Source organism: Agelaius phoeniceus, chromosome 8 (genome assembly GCF_051311805.1).
Source record: "Agelaius phoeniceus isolate bAgePho1 chromosome 8, bAgePho1.hap1, whole genome shotgun sequence".
Classification (NCBI taxonomy): domain Eukaryota; kingdom Metazoa; phylum Chordata; class Aves; order Passeriformes; family Icteridae; genus Agelaius; species Agelaius phoeniceus.
Window position 1 is genome coordinate 28,871,499 of NC_135272.1, and position 27,948 is coordinate 28,899,446.

The 27,948-nt window shown below is 39.6% G+C and overlaps 1 protein-coding gene and 1 long non-coding RNA gene across 3 annotated transcripts; one reads left to right on the top strand and one right to left on the bottom strand.

The window, feature by feature from the left end:
- Positions 1–1,060: 1,060 nt before the first annotated feature.
- LOC129123512 (uncharacterized) lies at positions 1,061–27,418 on the top strand. 2 transcript variants are annotated; one of them, XR_008534702.2, is made up of 4 exons: positions 1,061–1,161; positions 9,580–9,706; positions 22,144–22,349; positions 26,364–27,418. It is a non-coding gene; the product is annotated as an uncharacterized LOC129123512 (long non-coding RNA). The 2 variants fall into 2 exon arrangements; XR_008534701.2 differs by lacking the exon at positions 26,364–27,418 and having other exon boundaries at positions 22,144–22,353.
- LOC129123511 (riboflavin-binding protein-like) lies at positions 8,773–18,440 on the bottom strand. Its single transcript, XM_054637896.2, has 5 exons — positions 18,302–18,440; positions 17,480–17,579; positions 16,245–16,373; positions 11,820–11,931; positions 8,773–9,137 (listed from the first exon to the last, which is right to left on the bottom strand). The coding sequence occupies exons 1-5, from the start codon at positions 18,438–18,440 to the stop codon at positions 8,895–8,897; spliced, it is 723 nt and encodes a 240-aa protein (XP_054493871.2). The 3' UTR covers positions 8,773–8,894.
- Positions 27,419–27,948: the final 530 nt, after the last annotated feature.

Below are 27,948 nucleotides of genomic sequence, written 5' to 3' on the forward strand. Positions count from 1 at the left end.
TTTAAATGTACTTCTGGAAAGAATCTGAATCATTATACCCTCGGGGGCTGTTGGTTTCTCTCTTCATCAGCATTACATTCTAATTACATTTCAAGTTGGTCTTCAAAAAATACCCATAGAAAACATAGATCTAGAGAGAAGATTTCTGTAAGTACACAGTTGGAGGCATGCTGATATAACTCTATATATTTTAAGCTTGGCTAATAAATGCATCAAAATTTTTCTTTCTTTGACACATCAGTAAAAGAAACCAGACCCCTCTCACACTGACATTTTATTCATCGGAAGCGGCCTGTGAGTAAAAGGCTTAGAATTCTCCTAAATGCCAGTGGCCCACTGGCTGGCTGATGTCAGCTGTTAGACTCTTGGCCAGCACTAGGATTTCACACCATAGTTCCAAATTTACAGACACAAAATAGTGTTGCTGAGAGAGTAATTTTGCCCCAAAGGCCTGTGCTGTGTTCATGGTTCTGCCCCCAGCAATGTGTCTTCAGCAGGTGTCTTCTGGGCCACACAGGAGCTGTACAGGATGGAGCTAATGATCCCATATACTATTGTGAATATCCCAAAATATGCTGTAGATTTTCAGGAATAAGTCTGAAAGTACCTTTGATAGTGTGAAATTGCACAATGTAGTGAGAAAGCCTTTTGATTAACCATGGCAGGCACTGTAGTGAAGGAATTTAAGATGTCTTCAATTTTAATATAATAGACTTTAAAATATATATTTGCCAATAAGCCAACTAAATGCTGATTGTGATGTAGGACAGGTGACAAAAAAGTCATGCCCTTTGCTCCTCAACATGTCCCACTGCCCATACCTGCTCCAAAGTTCTGCTGCCACCCTGACAAAAGAGTGAGAAGATTCTCACAAAAAAAACTATCCAAGTTTTCTCTTGAAAAACCTCTGTCCCACAAAGGCCCATGGCTGCTCAGATTTCCCTGGCTGAAGGGTTCTCAGGAAAATCTTTCCTGATATTCTGCGGAGCCATGGGCGGTGTCTGTGCTTTTCCTGAATCCTGCAGGTGCCGCTGTTGCCGCAGGGAGATGTATTGGAACGTTAATAAAACCGGGACTGCAGGGTGACGTATTGGAACAGTAACAAAATGGGGAGGCTGAAAGGTGTCGCCTGAGCGGATGCTTAATCTCTCCTCTCTTACAGTATGATTTAAGTTTGTCGTTGTTGTGGGGTTTTTTTTGTTTGTTTTGTTTTGTTTTGTTTTTGGGTTTTTTTTGTGTTATTTTTATTTTGGCTTTGTTTTTGTTTTGTTTTGGGTTTGTTTTGTTTTGTTTTGTTTTGTTTTTCCCTTGAATTTGATAAAGACGGAGAGCTCTTATTCTTAAAAAACCAAAAAATCCAAACACCCACCCCAAAACCTAAAAAGAGTAATAATTGATTTGAATGTGCAGTTTTGCCTGACTGCTTCTTCTCAGAACCTGTCCATTACTCCTGCAGTTTTGGGGACCATTTTGACTTAAAACCCCTTGCCATACTTGGCTGTTAAATTCCCTATTGCAGAGGAGACATGAAACTCAGAGCGTGACCATTCATAAATACATCAAATCCCATGGGATATTTTGTGATAAGGAGCCACTTTCCATTGCAACCAGAATGTGGCATAATTCCTCCCCCAGTTTAGTGGACATGAAATCTTCACTTCCTGTCACAAACTGCATCTCTGCATGCCCTCTGTGCTAAGGCGTCTGCTGTAACCTTTCAATGGTACAGGCAGTTGCCATTTTTGTTACTAATTACCCACTATAGTTGCTACTTGTAATGTAATACACTGGATCTATCAGAGGAGAGGTGTCCTACAGCCTCACCAAAATGGAAATACCTTTGGAGAGGTGTTCTACAGCCTACCAAAATGGAAAGGAGCTTTGTATTTTGATGTGCAGGTAATAGGATACAACCATTTTTGCTCCACTTCCCTAAATTCCACAAGGATTTGAACTCAAACTTCTCCCAGGAAAGCCAAAATTGCAAAAGTGCAGAGCTACCAAGAGCTCCTTGGAGAGGAGTACAAGCATCTAAGCTACATCTCTTACACTTCCAAGACCTTGTCTCTGTTAAGGTCTAGGTTTTTCCCACATGTCCCGTTTACTCTGGATGCCATTGCATGTCCAAAGCAGCGATGCAGATCAGCAGTCTGTGGATGCACAGTTGGTGGATGCTGTTGTGCATCACTTGAAGGGGTAAGACAAGGCAGGCTGCTGGACTTCACACTCTTCAGCCAGGAGAGGAGGAGGCTCCCTGGCTACTTGTTAGGTATTTCTCAAAGACAGCATGGGTTTACCCCATTATCACCCCAATGGTGATCATCACAACTGCTTATTGTGTTTGTCTACGCAGCCAAAAGCCTCTAATGAGCTACAGACACTGTATTCTAATTAGATACCTGCATAAACCTGTTGTCAGCTTATGCTTTCACGTGATACATAAGCTTCAGTGGATAAAGAAGCTTCCCTTCAGGGTCTGAATGTTTCCTACCTCAGTGGGTTGTGCTTCACAGGGAGATAACACATTTTCCAGACTCAAGCCAGGCATAAGAACACACTTTCTCAACAGGGTTGAGCCAGGCCCAAGAGCTATAACCATCATTCCTGTGAGGGTTAATGAATCTTGATGAATATGTGTGTATGTATGTGTAGGGCAGAGGCCTGAACTGAAATTGACCCAAACACAGAGAGCAAGAGGGGTCCCCAAAGACAGTCTTTCTGCACAGGCAGTCCCACAATACAGAGCTTGTGTGAAAACATTCAAGTTTTCACACTATCAGCAAGGTGATGATGGTTCCGTCCATTTTTCAGCTGAACTGTTAATGGCTTGAGAAATTGCAGCAGCTCGCCTCGCCTCGCCCCGCCCCGCCCCTCCCCACGCTCTCCTCTCCTTCCCTATCCCATCTTTAGAAGCCTTTGTGAACTTTTTTCTGTTTTGAAATTCGTAACTAAGTATTTACTATTTTCACTGTAATGTGTCTTGAGGTAAAGGTGGCATTAAGGTAACAGCCAGGTGTCAGATTTGTCAGTCCAGAGAGGTTTAGCACTCCTGAGGTCGGGATTGGGAAACTCTCCCAAGTATTCAAAACCCACGACAGGAGCTGCAGCACAGGCTGTGCTGGCATCCGGTTGAGGGAGGTGTTGCCCCCTTCAGTGACCAGCCATGCCCTGGGGAGCCAGGCAGCAAAATTGGGGAACACATCTGAGCCACAGGAGGCTTCAGAGGGAATTTGACATTCCCAGTGAGTAATGCACAGATATTGGCTTGTGATTTCAGGAGCACTGGCAATAATTCACTACTATGTGCTCCAGGCTTCACCTTCACAATAGCATTGGGTGGAAAAGGGATTGGTGTACGATAAAAAAATAATAAAACAAGGAAAAAAACCATTTTTCAGTTCTAAAGTATGCCCCAGCAATGAAAGGATTGTGTCACCTGACCTACTTGTGTGGAGAGGTTTGTGTTCTAGGTACACTTACCTAGCAGGAAGTTTGGAGGAATTCCAGTGAAATGGGGAATGTTGTGTAACATGCATGGCTACAGTTCCCCACCACTTAGAAGATTCTTGTGTTTAAGCCATAGATCTGGATCGATTCCAGGCAATTTGATTTAAAATAAACATCCTGGATGCAGTGTGTCAGATACTAGCACAATAATGTTTTAGTCTTCCTCATTTCTCCCGTGGGAATAATTATTCCATGAAGAAGGAAAGTGATCTAATGAGAGAATTAACTCAAGAGCTTGAACATTGAATTAGTCACAGCTGTCTGAGAGGGGAACCAAGGCGAGCTCCACAGAGACCTCACTGCATTTCCAAGGAAGGAGGCCAAAAGAATACTGGAACTCGGATAGCAGTTGGTGGCAAAACAGAGGCAGGAGAGATATGCTTTTAGGAGAGAGACTTTCCTCCCTCATTTCTCTGTGAAGATAAATCTCAGTAGTAGGGAATCACTGCAACTTTATCTTGGAGATGTTGAAAGCTGCCAGATTGTTGAGGTCTGATCCTAACTGTGTCCTCACACTTATTTGAAGCAGATGATTGATTTCATCGCTTGGGTCTTTTTTCACTGTGGTCTGGAGCTGACCTGCAGCTTCACACTGAATTAGATCTGCTCTCTTAGGTGACTATATCAAAGGTGCAGGGTTTTTTTTGTTTGCCAAAAGGAAAAATGAGTTCTGCTTGAGAATTATCAGTCTTCAGGCATGGGGGAATTCAGTCTTGCCGTTAGTAAAGTTTGGCAATGTTTCAAATTGTAATCCAAACCCTAATGCTTTTTGGACTCTTAACTTAATTCTTGTCTAAATCTCAGTGTTTCCTTGGATAATAAAGTAGAGCAAACATACAATAGACATGAGCTGTCTGAAGCATGTGGCATTTTTTAAAATAACTCCAAGTTATTCAAACCTTTGGAACAGAAAAAAAGGAAGGAAAATAACCAGAAAATGTGCATGAATTCAGCTAATTTCATTCCTTTTAAATTATATAGTCATTAGATATATACCAAGAGCATGTTCTCCTAGAAGATACTGCACTAGTGTTGACAGAGCTCGTGAGCTGATTTCATTGGGAAGATGGATAGAGTTAAACTCTGCCTGATACCCACCACATTCCAGAGCCTGTGTGATGCAGTGGGGTCATTCCAGAAGCAGCCCTCAGTGGAATGTGAGATACGTCACCAGCTCTGAGTAACTGTTAGTAGGATGTCTGTAGGTCCTGCATCTGCTTGCTTGGTGAGTCAAGACTTCCAGGGCTCTGCACACACTGAAGCCTTAAAAGATTAAACCTCCTTCCACAGTGTAACATTTCAGCTGTAAATGGCATAGGTTGCTGCTATGCATCCCAGTTCCTTGGCTGCTCTGCTGTTGCTTTGCCATGTATTTTCCTGGATAATTTTTTCCAATGATTTACCTTTCCTCAGCATAAGTATTTTTCGTCTCCCTTTTTAGAATTTCAGCTTTGGAGGCTTGGTCTAGTTCTTTGGATGGAAAGATAATTTTCATTCTAATCTTGTCCTTCAAAGTGCTTGTAAAATCTCTGCTTCATGGTTTAGGAAAACATAAGGGTTGACTGGATCAGAACAGATCCTTAGGGATTTCTAACAGAAGATCTGAGTTTAACAATATACTCATAGTAAAATTTAAATGTATTTTTAAGCAAGTATTATGGTGATTTAAATTGCACTTTGATTTTCTCCAGTTGCTTATCAGAATATTATATCAAGTGTTATCAAAATCTTAAAAAGCCAAATCTCATCTATATCTTTCTTTTTCTCTTTGGGCTGGTTGTTTCTCAGCAAGGCAAATTAGCCTGTTTGACATTATTTGTCTTATATAGTGCAATGGTTTTTTTTTTTATATTTTCATTATCCTTCAAGGTCCATGGAAATGTATGGTTTAATAATTTGTTTTGGTTTTTGGATGCTCAGGCTTTTTGCACTATTTTATTTCATAAAAACCTGGATCATCAGACTCAATGATCTTAAAGGTCTTTTCAAACATGAACAATTCTGTGATTCTATAATTTTTGCATAATAACTTTTGCATGGTAATTTAACATAATAACATTTTCAGAGGTTTATCTTACAAAGTGCAGCTCCATTTGCAATGTAAAAAAAGACTCTGCAACAGAACTTGTCTGTGCTAGTCCTAGTTCTGCAATACTTGCAGCGATCAGATAAGTCTCTTTTTGACTCTCTCCCACTGATACAGCTTGCTTCTCACTACTTATTTTCCTCTCAGATACATTTTGAAGATTAATGAATATTTATAAAATGTTTTGAGTGAAACCTGCACATGAAAAATGCAACAGAAGTTGAAAACATCATGATTACCGATGTTTATTATTTTTTAAAAAGTAAGACTCTATGGCAATCAATATCTGTGGAGATTTATGAACCATAAAAATAGAATGAGAACTCTAAAGGTACTACAGGAAGTTCTGGCCTGAGGAAGAAAGCCTTGCAATGGCACAAGAAACAGTGGGCAAGTTTTGTCGATAATAACTGAGTATTGAAATATGTGCTGGATGAAGCATTTGTATTACAGAAATATGATGGAATTCTTTTCAGTCTGCAAGTAATTAAGGATGAGGTTCATCATCATCATAAACCATATTCATAATTTTAAAACTCTAGGCTAAGATAACATATACTAAAGAACTCTAACAGATCTCTCATGAAGGGTCTCATTTGTAAGAAATCCTGGCCTGTCAGTGAAATTTCAGAAGATTCACTGTATTCTGCCAATGTTTAAGGAAAGAACATTAAATAAACAGAGCAATCAGGATGACCCAGCTTAGCTGGTTAACATGACACCAGGCCCAAGTAGCACAGTACAAAAGTTGATTCTTAGCCAGGTTGTAAATAAGTCAATAATTGGCCACAATTTTAATTTTTATCAACACTGTCTTGTTGATAAGTCCAGTTTAATTTATTGATAAGAGTTTTAAATCTGTTTCCTCAGATTGGTGTAGGAATTATTTCCCAACCTATTTCCCAAAGCATTTGACTACCATTGTGACATTTTAATAAAGATCTTAGTGAAGTCTAGTGTCACTAAATATGGTGGTCTGGGCCAGTGTGGCTCCAGAGGCAGGACATGTGCTTTTGGGCTGTGATGCATAGAAACACCTACCTAATCAGGCTACCTAATCAGGCAGCACTAGCTGGGGATGTCTGCAGCCACCAGTAACTTGGATCTTTCTTTTCCCTGGTTACCTTCACAGTGTATTGCTGTGATCTGTTTTTTAGCCATTTGTGTTATTTTTCATTTTGCTTTACCTGAGTTATCCTAGTCTTTCTGTAAATGTAAAATATCCTCTGATAGCATTTCTGAGTGTCACAAAGGTTGTTAGGGTGTAAATTTCTGTGTATATAAAGCAACTAGGTAGAGCAAACAGTGGCTTAAGAAGATTGGCATATTCATGCCAAGTTTTTGTAACACAAGTGAGTGCAAAGCAAGGAGCCTGAGAGCTAAGATCACTGTTCACACCTCTGGGACCAGGGAGCTGTAGAGTGGAAAACTGTCCCATAGGGACAACTGAGAAATTATTGAATTCTTATCCTAGAAGAGAGATGACCTAGAGGAAACATGGTAGCTCTGCAAAATTATTTGGGTCACAAAAGAGTTAAATTTGGTTAGGGTGCATCATGAGTCAGTGGGAAAGTTATGAATAAGAGCAAAACGATCTTTCTTGGTCCTTTATCTTGCTGTAGGACCCAATGTTCCTCAAAAGCATGCAGTAATCAGTCTTATGGGTCATCCTGAAACTAAGCATGGAGGAGTTGTTTGCTGAGAGTGGTTTCAAGAGTAATTTAGTCAGAGCAAAGAGAAAAAAGTGGAATGGGAAGAAAAAGAGCAGAGACACAGGCAGAAACAATTGTGCTATGCTTAACAAAAAACATGAAGAAAATGTTTGTTCATGGTGATATGGAAAAAAATTGGTGTAACAGCAGTGAGAGGGGATAATTAATTCTTGAATTTTGAGCATAGCAAAATAAAATGCAGGAAAATTTCTGCTCTGATTGAGGTGCAATAGAGGACAGGAAAGAACAGAGTTAGTGAAATAGGGGGAGAAAAGGACTATCAGAGCTTTACAGAAGACTAAATTCTTGTTCTTTCTTTTCTAACAGTAGAACTGACAAATTGAGTTAGCACAAAATACAGATGTGGCAAAGTATCATTCTGAAAACAATTCAATGCTGTTAGGAATTAGTCCATTGTTAAGTGTACTGAGAAGCTGGTTGGAAGCAGAGCATGACCTAATGGGTTTAGCATTACTTTTGCAGCTGTGTGAAACCATTCCAATAAATAAACAGCTCATTGAAGAAAGTGTGTTAGATTTTTAAAATTCTCCCAGTTAAAGAGGATGTGCCAAGTCATTGTTTGAACAGCGGAACAGATCCTTAAATGCTGTAAGGCAACCAGATCCTTTAGAAGCACCAAGATGATGCTGAATTTGATAATGTGACACCCAAATTCAACCCTTCTCATATTTTCTGGGGTGATGGCATTGCAAAAGGCTGTACAGAATGGCACAGACCTGTCCACTCTGCAGTGATGTCAGAAGAAGTATGGATGCATAACTGGAAGCAGGATTTCCTTAATTTTTACCTTAAAAATCCCTCTGGGACTGGTGCAGATTATTAATTTGACTGTAACAGTGATGCTGGGAAACAGAATTACTGATGGGAGAGACCTGACTGGAGGTGTCCTTGACACTTTGGTTTCTCAGAGATCATTATGTTTGGAATAATTCAGTGGGAATAATTTCACTATTGTAGGAGACTTTTCCACTGCTTTTGCTTAAGGTAAAGTCCTGTGCAACAGACTGTGTATGCTGTGTACTGACAATATTTGGATCCAGGGATTTAGGTAGTACACTATAAAGCCCTGTTTTTAAGATTCAAAATAAATACATTTTCAATGTTCAGTAGAGAGGCTCCCTGACCTATTTCTGCCTGAAGATTTCTTCTTTATGTGAGCAGACCCAGGCACAGAGTAACTCGTGACAGGAGTGCTGTGTGCCTGTGCTAATGAAGTGTTTGGGTTGAAGATTTGGTGCATTACTGGCAGGCATGACCTTCCAGAGGTCTCTGGTTCTCACTGTTCCACCTTAAGTCAGAGGGGGGCTGCCTGTGTCTCTTCTCCTTGAAAGTCAATCCCTGGATGTTTCCTTCAGGCTTGTAGCTGTTCAGTTCAAGTCACAAGATTACACCTGTGCTAGCCTGTCTGGAGCTTTGTGATGCAGATGCAAAAACATCAGAGAAAGATTAATAGAACCAGCCATTGATTTATTATGTTCTAGAAAGGAAGGGTTAAAGCAGGCTGGCATGATGCCCCAAGCCCAGCCTCCACCACAATTTCCCTTGTGCTGACATCCATCCAGTAGCATTTATCTGGTCCGTTCACCTTCCTTTTGCTTTAGTTTCTCGAACTTCAGGAGTTTATTTTGGCAGGCATGCTCCTCACTGCTGCTGCTGCTGCTGCTGGAGCTTTCCTCTGAGCTTTTGGAGAGGAGATACTTGATTGCAATGGAGTCCTTCTTGTTCATTTGCAAGCAGAGGCAGGAGGATTCGCTCACCTTAAATGACTCCCCCCACATACTCTGGCACATGTCAGTGCCATTTGCATACATCTGTGCGTCAAATAAGAAATGCCTCATTACATTTAAATAAATTGAATTAGCATCAGTTTGTATCAAATTGATCAACATTTATCACTTTTTAAAAATTTGTACCAGGATATAAAAACACTGTCTGGAGTAGTTTATTGTCTTGCTGTGTGCTATGCTTCATCTCTTCTGAGATGTCTGAAAATGTTACCCAGTCCCACAACGGGCAAAAGTAATTTGCCTGTTTTGAGAGCAAGTGGTTACACAAAATGCAGGGATCAACAGCTGCCCTTTGTTTCCACCCTGGGGCTGACAGCCCAGCAGCTCTCTGGGGCTGACAGTTAAAGCTGTGTGAGAGAGCTTTTGCAACTTGTAGCATGTCAGGACACTCTGACATGCCTTGAAATCTGAGTAGTGCTGAAAGTGCCAGATAGTGCTTTGAATACAGGAATCTTTTTATTTACAGGCCAGACACAGCCCAGTGGAGTCACAGCTCCGAGGGATCTCATTGTGCCTGCTGCAATGTACTTCATGGCCGGGCAGGACCTTGCAGGCAAAGAAAAGAGACATAATTTAACAACTGCTTGAAGAAAGTAAGTTTTTGTCAATTTTCCAAGGTGCTTTTTCCAGTGGGGCAATGGCCTTTCTGGCTCAAGAAACTGTGAATTGCAGCTTCTTGTACCTTTATCAAGTGAAACCGTTCTGTTCTTGCCACTAGTGCATTTTGTAAGTCCTGTGTCATAGGACCTGTCAACCACACAACAAAGATACTGCTTGTTTGCTGAGCTCACATTGTGACAACGTTCTGCCTGCTCAGCTTGAGTTTATCTGAAGAAATTAGCAAGTTCTTCCCTATGTCCCTATGTGCAAAAAATTACATTGTCTTTTGCCTTAAAAAACTATCCTTTATGAATAATAGAAAGTCCATTTCAAAAAGCCTCAATGACTTTGTAGTCTGTAAACCAGCTTTTCAGCCAATACTATCTCTAGCCAGGGCTTGCACCATGGATGCTGCAGGTGCTGGAGAAGGCATGGAGAACATAGCCTCTATCCCCAACATATTCTTACATTTCTGCAAAGGATTCTGACTCTTTAGCTTCTTGGAAAATGTCCTAGCCTGTGCATTAACACTGCTTGGGGAGCACCCAACTGGGAGAATAATGACAATGCTAAAACTGGCCATGGTCAGTTGTACATCCTTAATATTCAGCATTTTTTCTTTATTCAGCAGTTGTCCCAAATGGGCCTTAGAACCACTTGCATACATTACATGTAGGGCTGCTGATTGGTCCTCTGTGTGAAAAAAGGAACTGTCTACAGTGCTCTGACATCTGAGAACCCTTCCATGAGCTGAGTCCAAACCAAGGCAGTCTAGTGTTTGTATATCATGTAATCTTCATATAGGAAATGCATGTTTTTAAGTTTCTCTGCAGAAATTTCATCCTTATGATTACTTACCATGCAAGTCTATTTGTGGTGAAAAACATGGGTAGTTTAGGGTGTGGCTCCATTTAGTTAAGGAATAGCTGTGCCTGGCTTCAAGTGATAAGACCTTGGAATTTGCTGCATGTTTTTCCCTGCAGATGGTATATTTTCTTTAAGAAATAAGTGCAAGGGAACTCAAGGTTAAAAACTCCTATCTCTGAAACAGGGACAACTTGAACAGAGACTGCAGATTATTTATGGAGATTATAATTTTGTTTTTCGCTTCATCTGGAACTACTGATGATTTAGCACATCTGGGAAACTAAGCTGTAAGTTTCCACAGCCCATTTGTTTTTGGCCACCTTCCTGAGTCTGCTGATTAGTGTCACTTTTGCAAGGCAGACAACAATCCAGCACAAACTGGACTATGTTTTCCACTTATATCAGTTGCTGAACTGACTTCTGGAAGTACATGCACTTGAATTGAATTCAAAATAATGAATCTGCAAGCCTTACTACCAGTCCCTAAGCACTTCACCTAAATTTTGTTTACTTCTTCAATTTGGGCAGTTTTTCATGGACTCAGTGAAGTTCAACTGTTAAAAATATTCAAATACACATTTGAACTGTATTATATCACTGATGCTAAACTTACTTGAGTCACTAGAAAAATCCTACCTAACTCTGGAAAAGTCTGTAGACCAGGTTCCAGGCAACCTTACGCCTGTAAGTCTTGTCAGTTCTCATTTTATACACTTTTGCTCATAAAATTAGTTATCCCAACCATTAAACATTCTCAGAAAGATGGGATGGAGAAGGACAAGGTAAAATAGAGAATAGGGCAAGGATACCCAATAGGCAAGACAACTTCAAAAATTCCTCATTGGTTGGGGAATTCACATTCCAGTTTGAAAAGACAGAGATGTGTAGAGCTCCATATTGTGTAAGGAGCCCTATGAATTGCATCTTAGTGTTTCTGTATGAAAAAGTTCCTTTATCTTTTACTTTTTAAATCCCACTGGGTTAAAATATCTGTGTTTCTTGGACTTTTGTTTCCCAATTGGAATGAATAGTGATTAATTAAATGTATATCTACCTACAGTGAGTACTGTACATAAAAATGAATGTTTGAAAATTCATTTGAAAAAATGTGTGAGAATAGCTCGAAACTGCTGAAGTAAAAATAATTCACTGATTGCATTTTACTCCCATCTATTCAGTGAAAAAACCCCAGAACTCCTAATGCCATAGTTTCTGCTTCAGTTGATCAGGTTTTCTTACCTCACGGTATGGAATACATTTGTCCTTACAGTGGTTTTCTCCATTTTTATCCCACTCCCAGTCTGTCAGCCAGTTACGAACACATATGGAATCATCTTTGCAGGCTTCATACCTTCATGGAGATTAGTGTGGAAGATAAAGTTACTTCTCTCACATTTTTCATTGGACTCAGATTCAACTCAAAGAGATGTCCAGGGGCTTTGTTAGTAACGTGGTGTGATTACACTGCAGCTTAGCAACAGATCTTCAAGCAATGTGCACATTATCTTAGCTTGACATGTTCATAAACTCTGAGCAGCCCAGGAAAACCTAAATTCCCGTGAAAACTAAACAGTTCACTCACTACCTTTTATACTGACAGACTTAGCAAATGTTGTGGGTGTTTTCTGCTTGTTTATCTGATGTTTCTGAGTGGAGGAAATCCTGGGAGGGAGAGAGGGAGTTCCATCAATGCTGCTGTTCAGTATCATAGCAGAGCATAGGTGTGCTAAGGGTGAACTGTCACTTGAAGGAGATGTGGGGAAAGTTTTTATTTATGAATTAATACGGGACAAGAAGAATGACCTTTGCCAGGCAGGGGAGTTGCTGTGAGGAATGTGCACTGAAATAAGGAAATTCCACAAAAACCAAAATAATATAAACTAATAGGCTGTCAGCCTCAGAATGGCATTTTCAAAGAAGAAAAGAGAAGAAAAGATAAGAGTCCTCTAGAGCATAGGTCTAAAATCTTAAATTTTAAGTTATTTTTAATTTTTAAGTGGTAATGTAGGAAAAAACCTATAAATGGCCTGGAATGAATAGAGTTCTGGCTGGTCAATGTGATGAGAGATCTCATGACTTACCATCATCCTACATCATTTCCTCCCTTCCACTTCTCTTTTATGCTGTACTTTTTGGCTCTTACCTATTTTAAGGACTTTAGTTAAGGACTTTACTTTCTGGAAATCAGTTAACATCTTCTTAAATTTAGTCTCATTGGCTTGTAGGACTATTCATACCAGTAACTGAGAATGCCAAAATAATGAGGCACAGCTTCCAGAAAGTTCATGTTTAGCATGGTATTTGTAATTAGTGCATTTGGATAGATTTTCTGTTTGTCATTTTTAATCTTCAGGGTCATGTTTCAAAACTGTTTTGATATCACGAGGGCTGCAGCCTTACATTTTAAAATGAAATATGTGGGTTGTCATGTGGTCACGAGAACTGGACATTGCAGTGGATCTGCAAATGCAGAAAGGTCAGAAGATGCATATCTGCAGTATCTTCACACTGGTTTTCTGGGCTTTTTGGAGGGAGAAAAAGCAGTAACAGATGGAAGGTAACCAGGGCCTGAAGTAAACAGCTCAGGGTCAGAATACATGTACTCTCAATGGGTTCATCCCTGAATCTGCTGTCAGAGGTAGGGGCTTTGCTGGAAATAGAGGCTAAAATTTGAGAAATTAATATTCATGGTATGCATCCAGTTTCCTCAGGAATATGAATAAAATATATTGAAGTGTTTATATTTTTATTCACCATTATTTATTGATTTGTCAAGATGAAATGTTTCCTAACCACAATTATTACCTGACTGTGGGTTGTGCTATAAGCAGGTGACAAGGTATAATTCCATTGTTAGGAGTTTTTCTTTATCCCAATGGAAGTAATTATGAAGTCAAGTTTATGAAAAGTCATGGTTAGTGAAAAGTCCAATTTCTCCAGTCCAGAAACTCATACGTTGTTTATTAGAACATTAACTAAATGTGAGAAACATAAATACTTAAAAGACCCTCCCTGACCATATTAGTTCCCTCTGTATAATGAGTAGGATATTTTTATTTTAAAGCCTTTTCCACTGTATTTTTTCTAATTAGCTCTTTCTCTTTTCTAGGACACAGGGCCCTTTCACAGGTGAATGAGAAAGTGACTTGTACATTGAGCTCTTTCAAAAGCAATAGTTTAAGGACTAGTGAGAGCAAGGAATCCTAAAACAATAGAAAGAAAAGGAAGGCCCCAAGCTACTCAGATGGATTTCTTTTAAATTAAGTCACTGCTCATTCAGAATACTCTGCACATTTCTGGCCACAAAGACATACAGTATGCAGCAGGCACACTCACAGTATGTAGAGAAAGTAGGTCACATCACCAGCAGTGCCACAGCATGCTAAAGGGCCTCCAGTGAAAAGAACATGAAAAAATGTTACTTTAAATCACCAGAAAGAGTGGAAATTCTGTCCAGGCTCTTTTCTAGCCTGAGGCCTTAAGCAGGGTGAAGGAATGGGTTTGACATTGGCATTAGGCAGGCACACAGACCAGCACGCAGGGTAATGGGCCATCAGTACATTTTTGATTCAGGCCAGGCATCTGTGACGCCAACAGGAGCCATAGATCATTGCTCAGGACTTGTTTAGAGCAGATCCTCTCTCTACCAGGAGACTCTACTGGAAAAGGGTCAGTTTTCCTGGGCAGCAGCTCTCAATCTCCCCACTGTTAAAAGTTAAAAGTACTGTTTACACCCCAAAAGTTAAAAGTACTGTTTACCTGCAGGCTCTGGAAGTGCCCAGGGAACACTGAGGATTTTGCAATGTAATATTGACCTGCATGATCTACAATTGACCTACAGTGATCTACACTTTGGTATACACCTCATATACAATAAAGCTGGCTTAAACTAGTTAATAGATGCAGACTAAACTTACAGCACACATTTTCTTTTATCTTTTACTCTCACACTTTTACTTGATATAACAGTTTAGTAAAGACTTTTCATGCTGCTTGTTTTGGGACACGTTTGTTTTAGATCATGGTATTCTATCATTTTGCCCATTAGATCTCTTCTAGAGCTCACTGGCAATGCCAGTGCTTTAACACCCAAATGCAATATTTGGTAATTGGTTCTGAGCTTTAAGATTCAGAGCACTGAGGGAAATTCAAGGTCTCAGTCTTTATCTTCAAGGAGGTCAATGATCTGGGTTCAGTTTAGAAGATTACAAAAACGTAGCAAGGAAGACTGCATGTGACAAATCTGTTCCTGAGGCACACGTAGTTTCCTGACACAGAAATAAAATTCATTCCTAGAGAAACCTCTAGGAAAGCTAAGAAATACATCAGCCTTTCACACTCACTTCCATTACAAATCCAAGCTATGCTTCTTGCTTCCTTCACTGGCACAAAGCAATGGAGACATATTTGAAGACAAATCCTACCAAAATTCTGCACTGCATACATGATTTTGCCCTTGGAGGGAATGGAAATGAATCCACATGTCAATAATATTCAAGCTGTGTAAGCCCTAGGGAAGTGGGGCAGAGAGCAGCCCAAGAGAACCCTACTGTGTTCTGTATCTTTTGTACTTTTAAGAAAAGCTCTTTTATAAAATTTTTAGAAGTATTGAAATGGTTTTCCATGATTTTCAGAGTGGCCTAAGGGATCCAGACATTCACAGTCCATTACTTTCATGGAAAGTTAGCACTTATAATCTTATCGTGTAAACAGAGCCTGGGGTGTTTGTGCTTCACACACACATCCAGACAAGTTCCTCCAGTGACTGGGCACAACATTCATAAGGTGCTGACTGAGTTTATGTGTCCCATGGTGATGTTTTTAAGATCCAACATCTCAAAACAGGGAGGGAAAGGAAAGACAGAGGGAGGGAGAGATATATGCTGGATAAGTACCAGTGGAAAAACCTCAGTACCCTACATGGATATAATTCTCCTGCCCCAACACTAAGGACAGATGGGTGCTGGGTTGCCCTACCATGTGCCTTGCACTCAAAACATAATGTGATTCTCTGATGCTGTGTTTTGGGAAACAAAATTCAATGCTATTATGCTGCTCGTTGCTATTATTAATTTTAGCATTAGTTGGCTGCAATTGTCTCTGATATTCAGGCTTTTAGAAGAGATTTCAGAGAGTATGATGATAGAAGGGATAAGGTCAAGGGTGAAAAATTAAGGAATGAAGCTAATTTGTAAAAATAATTCGTTGAAATCCCACAGGAGTTGATATCTTTCCTGATTTTGTAGTGCATTTTATACATGTAAAACAAATGTATCATGTAATGATCAAGTATTCAGATTGAAAATGCTAATTGCATAAATGATATTTCACAGACATAGACTTTTCAAAGGGTGGGCAGGCTCTTGCTGCTGCCAGTGCCTCTCAGTGTGGCAGGAGCTCCTCTGTCATGATGCCACTGCACTGCATCCTCTCCCAGAGCAGGGCAGTGCTGTCCCCAAGTCACTAAACTCATCTTAGTGTCCCCATCCTGCATTCACAGCCAGTGTCATTATTATTTTGGGGGCAGTAGCTTAGTAGAAGGAAAAGCAGAGACAACAAACAAGAAATTCAGAAGCAGAACAAGAGAAAAGGTGATGTAACACCACTGAACCACAGGCATATTAAAACTAAATAAAAATACTTTGATAAAAAAGCTGAACCTACCAGTCATCACAAAAGCTTTGACACAATGGAACAGCCTGGATAGCAGCAGTGTCATTGGGATGGATCCAGTAAGCAGCATCTGGAGAACACCGGTAAAAGCACTCGATTTTCTTTGTGAAATCTTCACAGCTGTGGTGGATGAGAAAAGCCACAAATAAGCCTGTTTCTGAGCATCAAGGCTACAGCCTCAGTTTTCTAGGCCTGCTTTGATGTGGATGCAATACTACGGATTAGGAGAAAAACACAGAAAAGCATCCTTTGGCCCTGTTAATGCCTAAGTTTGAAACTCATTCCTCTGGCATTGTGTACAGGCTCTGACCGTGCAATTACCACAGCCAGCTACAGCACAAATGTTTCCGTGCATATTTCAGCCCTATTTGTGTAAGCTTTCTGTAAACTTTTGAGGCCTTGAGTTTTCCTGGCAACAACAATTCCAGGCAATAATAAAATGTAGCTTAGAACTATAGTATGAAGCTTTGTCTGTGCTGTAGCCTCATGGTTTCATTAATCTTTAGATTTTTCCCACAGCCCAGCTGAATTTACTTAAAATCACATACTGTGATGCTCTCCTGGGAGGGGCAGGCAAGAGCTGTTACTTTTTCACATCTGTTTTTGCTTAATTGTTTTGTACTTTCATCCCTTTATTTCTGTAACTTGCCATGTTTCACAGCTTTAACATCTAACGAGGTACTGTACTAAAAATCTTAATTAAGGAGACATTTTTCATGGTTACAAAACCCACAGGACTACAAGAATTTTTATTCTAAATTTTCAGCTGTTTCATTTCTGGGCTCCTGTGCTTTTTTTTTTGGTGAGATTTAGTAATCTAGTTGATGTGCTTTCTAAACAAAGGAAGAAGCCTGGTCTCTATTCATTACAGATCACTCTCACTGGTGGGTGATGGTTGGAGAGCTCCAGAGGTGCAGGGTGGTTGTCACCTACTGGGTTTATGACTGGTTTGCATTGCAAGATCTGGTTCTATACTGAAATCAAATTTGAAAAAAAAAAATAACCCTGTCTTGAAAAAATGGCAGAAGTTGTGCAGACTTAGGGATTTGTGGGTTTATGTGAGAGGAGAAGAAGAGTCAGAGGTTGGTCAGGTGTAGAGAAAAGGTGATGGGGAACTAGGCTGGGTGACACAATCTTTACAGTAACCTAATGTCCATCAGCAGCTGGTGGCTGCTCCAGCCCAGATCAGGGGAAGCAGGACACAGCAAACATCAAAGCTGACTTACGATTTACTGAGCTGCCCACATCTGTTCCAGTAGCTGTTGCTTACTCTAATTACTGGGGAATGAGCCAATTGCTCTGTGAAGTCTGCATAGCAACAGGAAACTGTTGGGAGTAAAACAAAGATCTTGCATTAAGTGTTCCTTTTTAACACTGTCTTTGGAAGACACAAAATGTAAGATGAATCTGGTTTGAACCATAACGTGGTAAAGTCTCTTAGTAGTAACTAGAAGATGTACTCAAGCTCTAACAATTTTGGATGTGAAAGTGGCAGTGTAAATGCCAGGTGAAGCAGACTGACATAAACAGTGCTTTTGTCAAGTTGTGCCCAGAGAGTCCCAAGATTTTTACCAGTGTTCTGCCAGATGGCACATCCTGAGGGATACTAACTTTGAAAACTATCAAACATTTAAAAAAGGACTTGAAGAATTTTAATAAGTACTGTACTTTGCTTACAATAGAATTTTGATTTTAAATTTTCCCATTTGGTGTCTGCTGCAATTGATTCTTATACTTAATTACAATAAACCAAAATAATCTTTGCTGTAAACATTTTTAAGCAGATGGAACTACAAGAAAGGCAAACAACATCAGAATTTTGAAAAGAAAATAAATTAAGTCAATGAGAGTTTTACAGCTGACTTTGTTAAGACCCAGAATCTTACTCTTGGTTTGCATGCAGCAAAATGCCAATGAAGGAGGCTTTTCAAGTACAACGTATACTGCATCTTATATATTTTTTGAGAAATTAGGGGAAATGCAAAACAATTAGTGTGTACAATGCTGTACTTCTTGAACATATTTGGAAAAAATTAAACCACTCTTACATTTAGAGTAGAGAGTGCACTCTTGCATATTTGGCTCAGGACCTGGCTTCAGTTTTTGGGTGTCCCCCTCCAGACATCCATATTTTTGGCAGGTGGATGATGTTATGACAGCAAGGAGGGTGATAGCAAACCTCAGCATTGTTCTTCAGCTCTTTTTCCTGTATGGAGAGAAGTTTTTGTTTACATCTTTTATTTCTAGGAGAACCCATAACATTAAAAGGAAGGACTGCATTTAAAATACTACATATATGATCAAATAAAAATGCTCAGCAAAGATGCACACAGAAATACTAAGACACATTCTCCCTTCCTATTTGCTTATAACTGAACACTTAGCCTTCTGTTACATATTTCTGAGGTTTGGTGGCAAGTGATAAAATCATCAATTCAGACTATGTACGAAAACATGTTATAATTTTGAGTATTTAAGAAAATTATTTCAAATTTCTTCCACTGAGCTGAATTATTTGTTAAACCTTCCAAGAGACATTTGTATGTTTCACTAGATTTGAAGAAAATATTGATAAGTTCTAAAACCTGAAGAGTTTTTTTGCACACTTGGAAATTATGCATTAAATACAACTGCAAGTGGGATAGTAGTGTTCACCACCTGAGCTGGATAAATTACATTGAATATTCACCTTTGTTGAAGTTATGCGAATTTATATTTAAGAATAAGATCTGTTGTTTTCTGCCTCTTTTGTAGAGTTTGGTCAAAAACACAAGACAAAAATGCTTTGTCTTTATGACTAAAATTTCTCTAAACACAGGCTATACATTTGTCACCTATAAAGATAAATCTAGAACTTGTTACATAAATCAATGCATTATTCTTTGTACATATTATTATTTTAATCCTTCATTCTTTAGTTAAATATTCCTGTTAACATTTTGGAATAATTTTGTCTGAATAAGCACTGCAGTTCTTCTATGTACCTAGACTTTTTAGATATAAAGAACAATTTATAAAGAAGAAAAAAAACTATCTCTTCAGTTTCTCAGTAATTTCTCACCTCTTTTGCTTTCCTTCTGGGTGATACTTCTCCCTGGAACAGGAACACAGTAAATTGCTTTTCCCATTTTCCACTTTATATACACACCATCTGGCATCAGTGCTCCAGAATTTGTTTGCCCTGGAAGAGTTCCTTGACCCTTTGGAATGCTAACACAAATTTATCTCAAAAGCAGATGCAATGACCAGCACATAATGCCCTTTTATTGCTTGCAAACGTCGACATGATAAAGAGGAAAGTACAAACACGGGTTAGAATTAGAAAAACAATAGCTCTCCTATATTTCAAATGCCATTAACCCCTCCTGCCCGATTTTTCCTTGTATTATTAATTATTAAATTAATTTCTACAGCAGTTTCATGGAGCTCTCACCACAAATTCAGGCTTCAGTAAATTCAAGATATTAAATGCTTCTTATTTCAGCCTGACTGACTTAATTCTGACTAATGGCTTGCCTTGCTACTCAGTAATTTTACTACATTCCCTGGAAGATAGTCCATGTCTCCTGATTCCCAGTTCTTTGCTCTTTCTTCATAAGATCCCTTCCAAACCTGCTGCTGTTCACCCTGCTTGCTCTGTACCTGTCTCATAGGTACCTTACAACCAGGCTCACAAGCACTACAAGAAATGGTTGATTGTACCACAGATAGTGGCTCCTGATGGGATTTCATTGGGAAACCTGCTTTCTGCAAAGAGCATTTGCATCTAAACATAAACCATTGGTGGTGATGATAAATGGTTGCACTCATTTTCACAGGTTGTCTTGCTGTACTGTAAAGAGCAGCACCCCTCAGTACCTTGCAATTATTTATATGCATGAGGAAAGCAGCATCTGTTGGTTTTTTGTTTTAAATAGAACACTGATTTGTCAGATAATACACTGAGGCCATTATCTACTAAGCTTTTCTTTTTTTTGAAAATACAAACCTTGGCACAGTAGAAGTGTGGTATGATTCTCAGTGTGCAAAGGCATGATAATAAAACAATCTCTACAAGCTGTAAGCACTGATTCCTATTCTAGCTCTAGTAAATGCCTCAAGGTGAGTCTTGATGGCCTAAAAAGAGCCTTTTCCAGATGAGTGGAAACTGAGCAATTTTCATGTTCCAGAATGAATTTAATTAAGGCAAATTTAGAGAATGAATTTAATTAAGGCAAGTTTAAAAAGGCATAAAGTAGCTATAGTAGAAAATGAAGTCAATCTAATGGCTTATTACCCATGCTTTCACCTCATGTGGCTTGATCTAGTGTTGGCTGAAATTCATGGAGCTCCTTGCTGCTTTGCAAAGTAAAGGATTGGTGTGTGCTGCTCAACACTCAGATCTGTGCAGTCATACAAAATAAAGACCAAACTAAAATATGAACATTGACTTTCAACCCTTGTGAGGAGTGGACAGGCTGGCCAGCCTGGTGAAAAACACAGAAAAAGTCCATGCTCTGCTCCTTCCTGCTTGGATTGTGAGAAGTTCATGGACACTGGTGAGGTGTCAGCATGCCAGGAGGTTCTTGTAATGCCTCTGCTCACTGAATTGGCATACAAATTATATTAAGCTATAGGAAACTGGGATTGCTTTCAGGCTTTGAGTTTGAGCCAAATGGGACCGCTTGCTGGGAGATTAGGCAGAGTTTCTAGCAGCAGGAAGGAAAATTGTCATATGTTTGTGATTTCCCAGACTTGGCTTTTGGTTAGCAGTACATGTAAGCAGGCTCAGGCTAAGGAGCTTTTAGTGATGTTGGCTATACATCATCTCATGAGAAGTGAATCTTGGTTCTTTTCTAAAAGTATTCCCTACCAATTGCTTTGTCTGTTATCTTATACTGGGAAATTTGTTAAAGGAATCTTCTTACTTCTTCCCATATTTGAAGGGGTCATTTATCTTAATTTGTTAAAATTTAAGTAATTTTCAAGCACTTGGTGATATTCTTGTACTTTAAAGATTCCTACTGCTGTTTCATTTTAACTTTAATATCAGTACCCTGTAACTTCTATTCATCTCTTCAGAAGCTAGAGTGAAAGCATGGATGATGTTGAGGTATTGCCACAGACAACATTTCAGGCACCACAACAATAAATTATCCTCATCTGATGATTTAATTGATAGTGGCCAATGGTGTTAGCAAACCCATGCATCTATTCCAAACCCACAAACACTGCTACATTAGGTCTCAAGAGTCATCAACCTGAGCAATTTCCTTCTGGCACAAGGCAAAGGCAGAAAATTAGGGAAAAAATGTTTAAAAAATATAGTTTCTAATTTCCCCAGCTTCTGGCACTCAGTTTAGTAACTATGTGAACTGACATCTTGTACCTCAACAGAGTGATCCCTGCTTTGTGAGTCAGATCTCTTTCATGACTGCAGCAAGCTTTCATGCTTTTATATTCTTGGTAACTCTGCAAAGCCGATGCGGTTAAGGGAAAAATTGTTTGTGCTTCCAACCAGTGACAATTGCCAGATCCATTTCCCTTCTTGGCACCCTGAAAGTGTAACAACAGTGTGATTGGAGGGAGACTGAGTTTCAGGAGTGTAAATTAGAGCATTTGGCCTGTTACAGCTTTATTAGACATGGCAATGTCTGCTAATGAAATTAATCTGTTTGTTCCTCATGTCTCAGCGTGAGTCTGCACGCTCAGAGGTTGGAAGTGTTTTTCTTGTTAACTGTAACAAAAAATGTAATTAGGAGAACAGGTTGTTATCTAATTTAATGACACTCCTTTAAATGCAGAACTGCATTTAAAGTAGCAACAAGAACATGTTATTTGATGATCACTGAAGTACATAACCTGGACTTCCATTATGTCAGACTTTAGAACTGAGAGTTTGTCTTCACAGGTCCTGGTTGAATGTATCATGTCACAAGTCAAGCTGAATGCCAGGGGAGACACTCCAGATGGACTCAGTCTGGCACTTCTGACTCTGGAGAAAAACAGCTGAGGTCAAATCTTAATGCTACTGAATCTGAGGTGTGATTTGTTTCAGCTCACTGATAGCATTTCTCCTATTTTTTTCTTGGTGTGAGGAATACATCACAGAACAAAGTAAGGCTTATTTGTTTTATTTGAGTACACAAATGTTGCTGAGCTAGTTCTCCAACAGGGCACAAGAATGACAAAAGCACCAGTAATTTTATATAATGGAGAGTGTGAGTCAGTGGTGGGTAAAAAAGCAGATATTTTAATGAATGGTAGGTTTGAAAAGGAATCACAACGCAAACCAACAAAATTAGAATTGTAAAAATGTCATTTTAAGCCCCATGTTAGTCGTTTCAAAATTAAAGGGGACAAAAACCTACTTATTTCAGCTTATTACTGAGTTGAAAGCACCTCTTGAAAGCATAACAGAATGCTCTTCCTTTGCCCTAGTCTTTCATTTGCCTTTCACATTCTGCTAGTCTGTTACTGTGGGATTCCTTGAACCACTAACAATTACTGTTAGTTTTTCTACAAAGAAGGGTTTGGGTGGCTCCTGACTGGTGTGAAGGGGACTTTCACAAGTGACAAGGAAAATCTGTGTCCAGTTTGACCTATACTCCAGAAATAACCAGCTGCAATCATGTTTTGAATTTAGACCATTAATATTTAACTGATTTTTCTACATCACTTATGTAGAAATCACTTATGAGTGATGAATTTTCTCTTAGGGGAATAGCAATACATTTAAAAAAAAATTTACACTTGAATTATGGGAAATCATTATTTGAATAGAGATAATGCCTAGATGTCTCTGCCTAAAGTTGTGAGGTAGTGTTTTAAATACTTGGTGCCATTACTGGATTCTGGGTGGCCACGTCCCACAGTCCCCTCTGTGCCTTGATCCTGTACTGCCCCTTTCCCTCCATTGTCCTGGCAGAGCTCACATGAGATTGTGCACCCAACCAGATGGGGAAAGTGATACAGCAAAAAGAAATCTAGTGCTCTCCTTCCCTCCAGTGTTTCTGTGTGAATCAGTTTCAGTTTACAGCACAGCTGAAGAAGAGTTTTGTTGCTGAAAAGGGTGGTATCACACTGAGAGAGACACGTGAGGGTAGGACTGGCAGAACCTCAGTCAGAACTGCCAGCCTCTGTGCCCCACTGTGTTGACATTCTGTGCTGGTTTTTTTTAATTGTTACGTTGAACACCTTGTAATGAAAATGAAGAGCTGACAGGTCTACAGAGAAAACAAATAATGCAAGCACAAGGTAACAGTGAGATCATACTGGTCAACATATTAGAAGGCAGTGACTGGAAGCCACCAGATGAGTCACTGCTGAGCTTTTCCTGTTGGCATCACTGCAGGGACGAATGTTAAGGAGGACACGTTGCCTCGGATGAATGACTCCCATACATGCCATATTAGTCCTAGATAGCTTGACTCATTGTCCTGTGATGATTCTGTGGTTAGAAAATTGGCCACAAGACTCATGAAACAGGTGGTTTTTTGTCCAGTACCTTTGTTTACATTGTCATCTCTCTCTCTCTCTGCACCCCTCAAATGGCTCTGCTCTCTGTTGTATAAACCAAGACATGTTTTTGCTTCCAAATCTTTCCTCAGTTATCTAAGGCCCTCTTTGACTGTTCTCCTTCAACACAGACACCTTAAGTCTCTCGAAGTACCCCAGTGGCAGTCTTCCCAGCACACCTGTTGGATTTCCAGGGCTGCTGTTTTGTATTTGTCATCTTCTGTATGGGAGGCGTTTCTGTAAGTAACAGTAGAACCATGTGTAATCCTCCCCTTGGCCCTTCTTAAATCTCATTTTGTTTGGGTGCCAAAGAGAAGGTGACAACAGTTAGGATCTGAATCTACTCCTGCTGGCCAATCTCTCCCCCTTCCTAATGTGCTTCTCTTTTTGGACCTTTCAGAAACACACACAAATATAGGTATTTTTGTCCGGATGTATTTTGTCCTCTGTTCACACACAGGGGTAGCAACCTTACTGCAGCAATTGCTGTACAGTCAAGCCCAAACTGACAGAGAGCAGCACATTCACTGGTCTCTTCCTCTGTTTAAAGCTCTAATGTGTTTGATGAGCTCTTGTAGCTAAGAAGTGCTGTTAGCTTAGCACTAGGCTCTCCTGATACTTCACAACCATAATTTTTAACTTCTACTACGTATTTTCAGATTTTCATATTTTTATCTTCTATTTCCTTATCAGATGTAAATATGATACCTAAAATAAGGTTAGAGCAGTGCAAAGCTGTCACTTTGACATACTGCATCACTGCAAACAAGGATACTTGTCCTTCATGGTATATGAAGAAGGAAAATAACTATTGGAAAGCAAATCATATCCAGTTATGACTGGAATTTTGCTATATCTAGATCTAGTAATTGCCATTCATACGTCTGCTGGTTTACTTCATTAGACTGTCCCTAGAACAGACTAATAGTAGTAGTTTCCAGTGAAGATGCACTGGAATAATATATGGTATAGTATACTTTAATGGAAAAAAACCTGCTAGTAAGAAAGTTCTTCTGAATCCTCCTTAAGTCAATGTTTAGTTTGTGCCTTGAAACAGAACTGTTCACAACCTTCCTGTAAAAAATCCTTATGTAACTATGAGTATTTTTTATTAATTACACAAATGTCTAAAATTTGTACTTCTTGACCCTGGGATGAGTTCAGCTGGTCAGAGCACAGTGGTGATAACACCAAGGTTGTGGGTTAAATCCCTGTGTGGGCCATTCACTTAAGAGTGAACTTGATGATCCTCGTGGGTCCCTTCCAACTCAGAATATTCTGTGATTCTCAAACAGCAGACCTCACTAGATCCAGATGATGAGAAATTGTGCCTAGATTGTGTCAAGGTCCCACACTTACAAATTCTCCTGTGTTCTTAGAGAATCCTTTGTTTCTCACTGTTTCCCTGGAGCTTGGGGGTACTGATGGGGAGCTGTACTCTGTAGCTGCACTCCTGTGCTGTGCAGGCAGCTGGCTCTGTGGGACTTTGTTACCTGTATTTTTTATTTTGGTTATAACTGGTATTCTCTAGTTGTATCATACTGGTGTTGGTTTTTTTTCTTTTTTTGTGAATCTTGAAGAAAGAATGCTGTCACATGCGTGGAGTTGGGGAAGCTGGCAGGAGTCAGGGTGATGACATGCAGCCTGTTAATTACTCTGTTAATTACTTGTCATTCCTGACACTGTGCAGGTACAGCACCACATGCCGCAGTCCCGTGCCTTCCTCCTGCCTGACTGCACATTGCCAATTGCTAAACATTAGTATTCCAGTGCAAAGCCCAGAACTTGTCTGTGAATACCATTAGAAGTGGGTCACTAACAGAAGGTGTGTGACAGATTCACATGCAGAACAACCAAAGCCATTTCCTCCGTCTCGTACAGAGCACAAACACTGAGAGGGAAGGCTGTGTGTACAGTGTGAGTGGAATGACAAATGACAGGATGCAGTGATAGACTTGTTTGATGGCATTAGTGAAGCAGTTCTGCCTTGGAAACAGTGGAAGCAGGTGATCAGCTGGGCTATGTGTGCCACTGATTTTGCCAAATGGTCAAATTTAATAGGGACTCAAATGATTAAGTATTTCATTTTGAAGAGAAAATTCTCTTGCTCAGCAGAATGACTTCTACTATTTAGCATTTTCTATTCTGTTTGGAATAAAGAGGTTTTAACCTCACAGCTTCAGTCTGCATATCTGTCTTCCAGCTCCAGGAATTATTGCTGTAGCTGTGTGCTAAGCAGTCATAAAAATGTTGCAGAGGAATTTATCATTCCAGAAAACATGGAGTGAGTTCGTAGACTGTGTTCTGCCCTACCAAAGTCCCTTTAAACCAGCTAGAGAAGAATGGAAGGGAACTTTTCCTGGCAGTATTATTCCAGCTACCTTCTGAATCAGAAGAGCATGCTGAGACCTTTTTTATATGGAAAAAACCAAGGTGGAAGCCAGGGAAAGGCAGTATCTGGAACTGCAAAGAGAAACTGCATTAGCTGAGTGTCAGCACATGAGCTACACAGACTCTGTGGTGCCCTGCTCTGTGTTAGTGTAGATAATCTAAGAATCATTCCCTTTATAAGCCTTTATTAATTATTTTTCCATCTTTTTTTTGATGTGACAGAAGATTTCTGGAGACAAACATCATGGGTATTGATGTAGCACCACACCAGGCTCTGCCTCATTCATCTGTACTCCTCCTCCCTGCCAAGCCTCTCATGATTCGTTCACTTTTATTTAAAGCTGGGAAAAAAAAAAGTTCAGAAAACTAGCTCATATGGAAAAGAAAAATCAGGTCACTCAGACTGGTCTGCAGATTCAGGTCATATTCAGTGACACGTTTGAATGGAAAAAAATATGGGAGAATCAGTAAAATGAGGAGTATTTTTCCTATTCTGTTAATATGAAACCTCACTGTTCTTTTGTTTCAAAAATATTGGAAAGACATTTTGAATCCAAAATACTAAACGGGGATTAAACAGAGAAGGAAATGAGCCAGAAGCAAACCAAACACAATCTCTTCACAAATAAAATGTCCTATTAACTCCCAAATGGCTTTTTGATTTGGAGAAATGAAAGATATTTTTATTTTTTAAATTAAAATACAGAACCAAAAGGCAATTATTTTCAATTCTGTCTCAAATGAAGAACTGAAGGTTTGTTTCTAACATGTTTATTTGTTTAATATGTTAGACAGGTAATGTTATACACATCCTCATTGTGACTTTTCTTCCTGTGTGCATGGAAGAATTCCTTTCTGGCACACAAAGCAAACAGGTGTGAGCCAGAGCAAGGTGTCCCACAGGCCATAACCAACAAATAACTAATTGGCATCCATGCTGCAACAGGGCAAAGATCCAGCCAAATTATGATGAGGCACTGTGCCATCCTAATAGACTCACATTAACAAGGACGCCAAGATTCCATAAATTTGCATTATTTACATTTAGTTAGAACAGGATTCCCAGCTGGGAAGTTCCACATGGTTGTCCATCCTGATCATATACAATTATGATGGAAAAAGACCTCTCTGACTAATCCAGCATCCTGAAATAGTTTTCAGCAAGCATTTAAACATTAATAATTACTTAAAAATGCTCCCACTCTTCTACCTCAATAAATCATTGGGAATTGTATTTTTGTTCTTTGTACAAAATGAATAAAAATTTTATACAATTAGATTTCCTGGTTGAAGATGTATGAGCCTTTTCAGCTTGGTAAAATGGAAAAACGAGGTATTTTTTCTGCAGGAGCAGCAAGATTCCTGACTACGTAATAGTGAAGGAAAAACCCCAAAACTTCAAAGTTGCTTTTGTGAAAAATGAATGCGGAAACTGGTAACTTAAACCCTCAAGAAATAATTTGCAAAACCAAAAATGCCACGAGGGTGTGAACTACCGAGATGGAACACGAGGTGATGATATTCTCTTACTACTCCTTGAGGTAATGAATCTCTGAAGAGATTTTTTTGTCTTTTCTGCCAAGATGGTGAACTACATCTTAATCCACACCCTAAGAAGTGGAGGGGCACAGCTGGTGAACATTTTCCTGCAGCCCAGAGTTCCTGTGGAGAGATGAGAGATGCCCAGACGTTCTCCACTCGCCTGGGCACTGCGGATTTGGGGCTTGGATCCCACCGAGTCTTGCTGGAGGAAGTCTGTGGCATTTTCCCAATGCGACTGTCTACGTGTAACACCATCTGGAAGGTC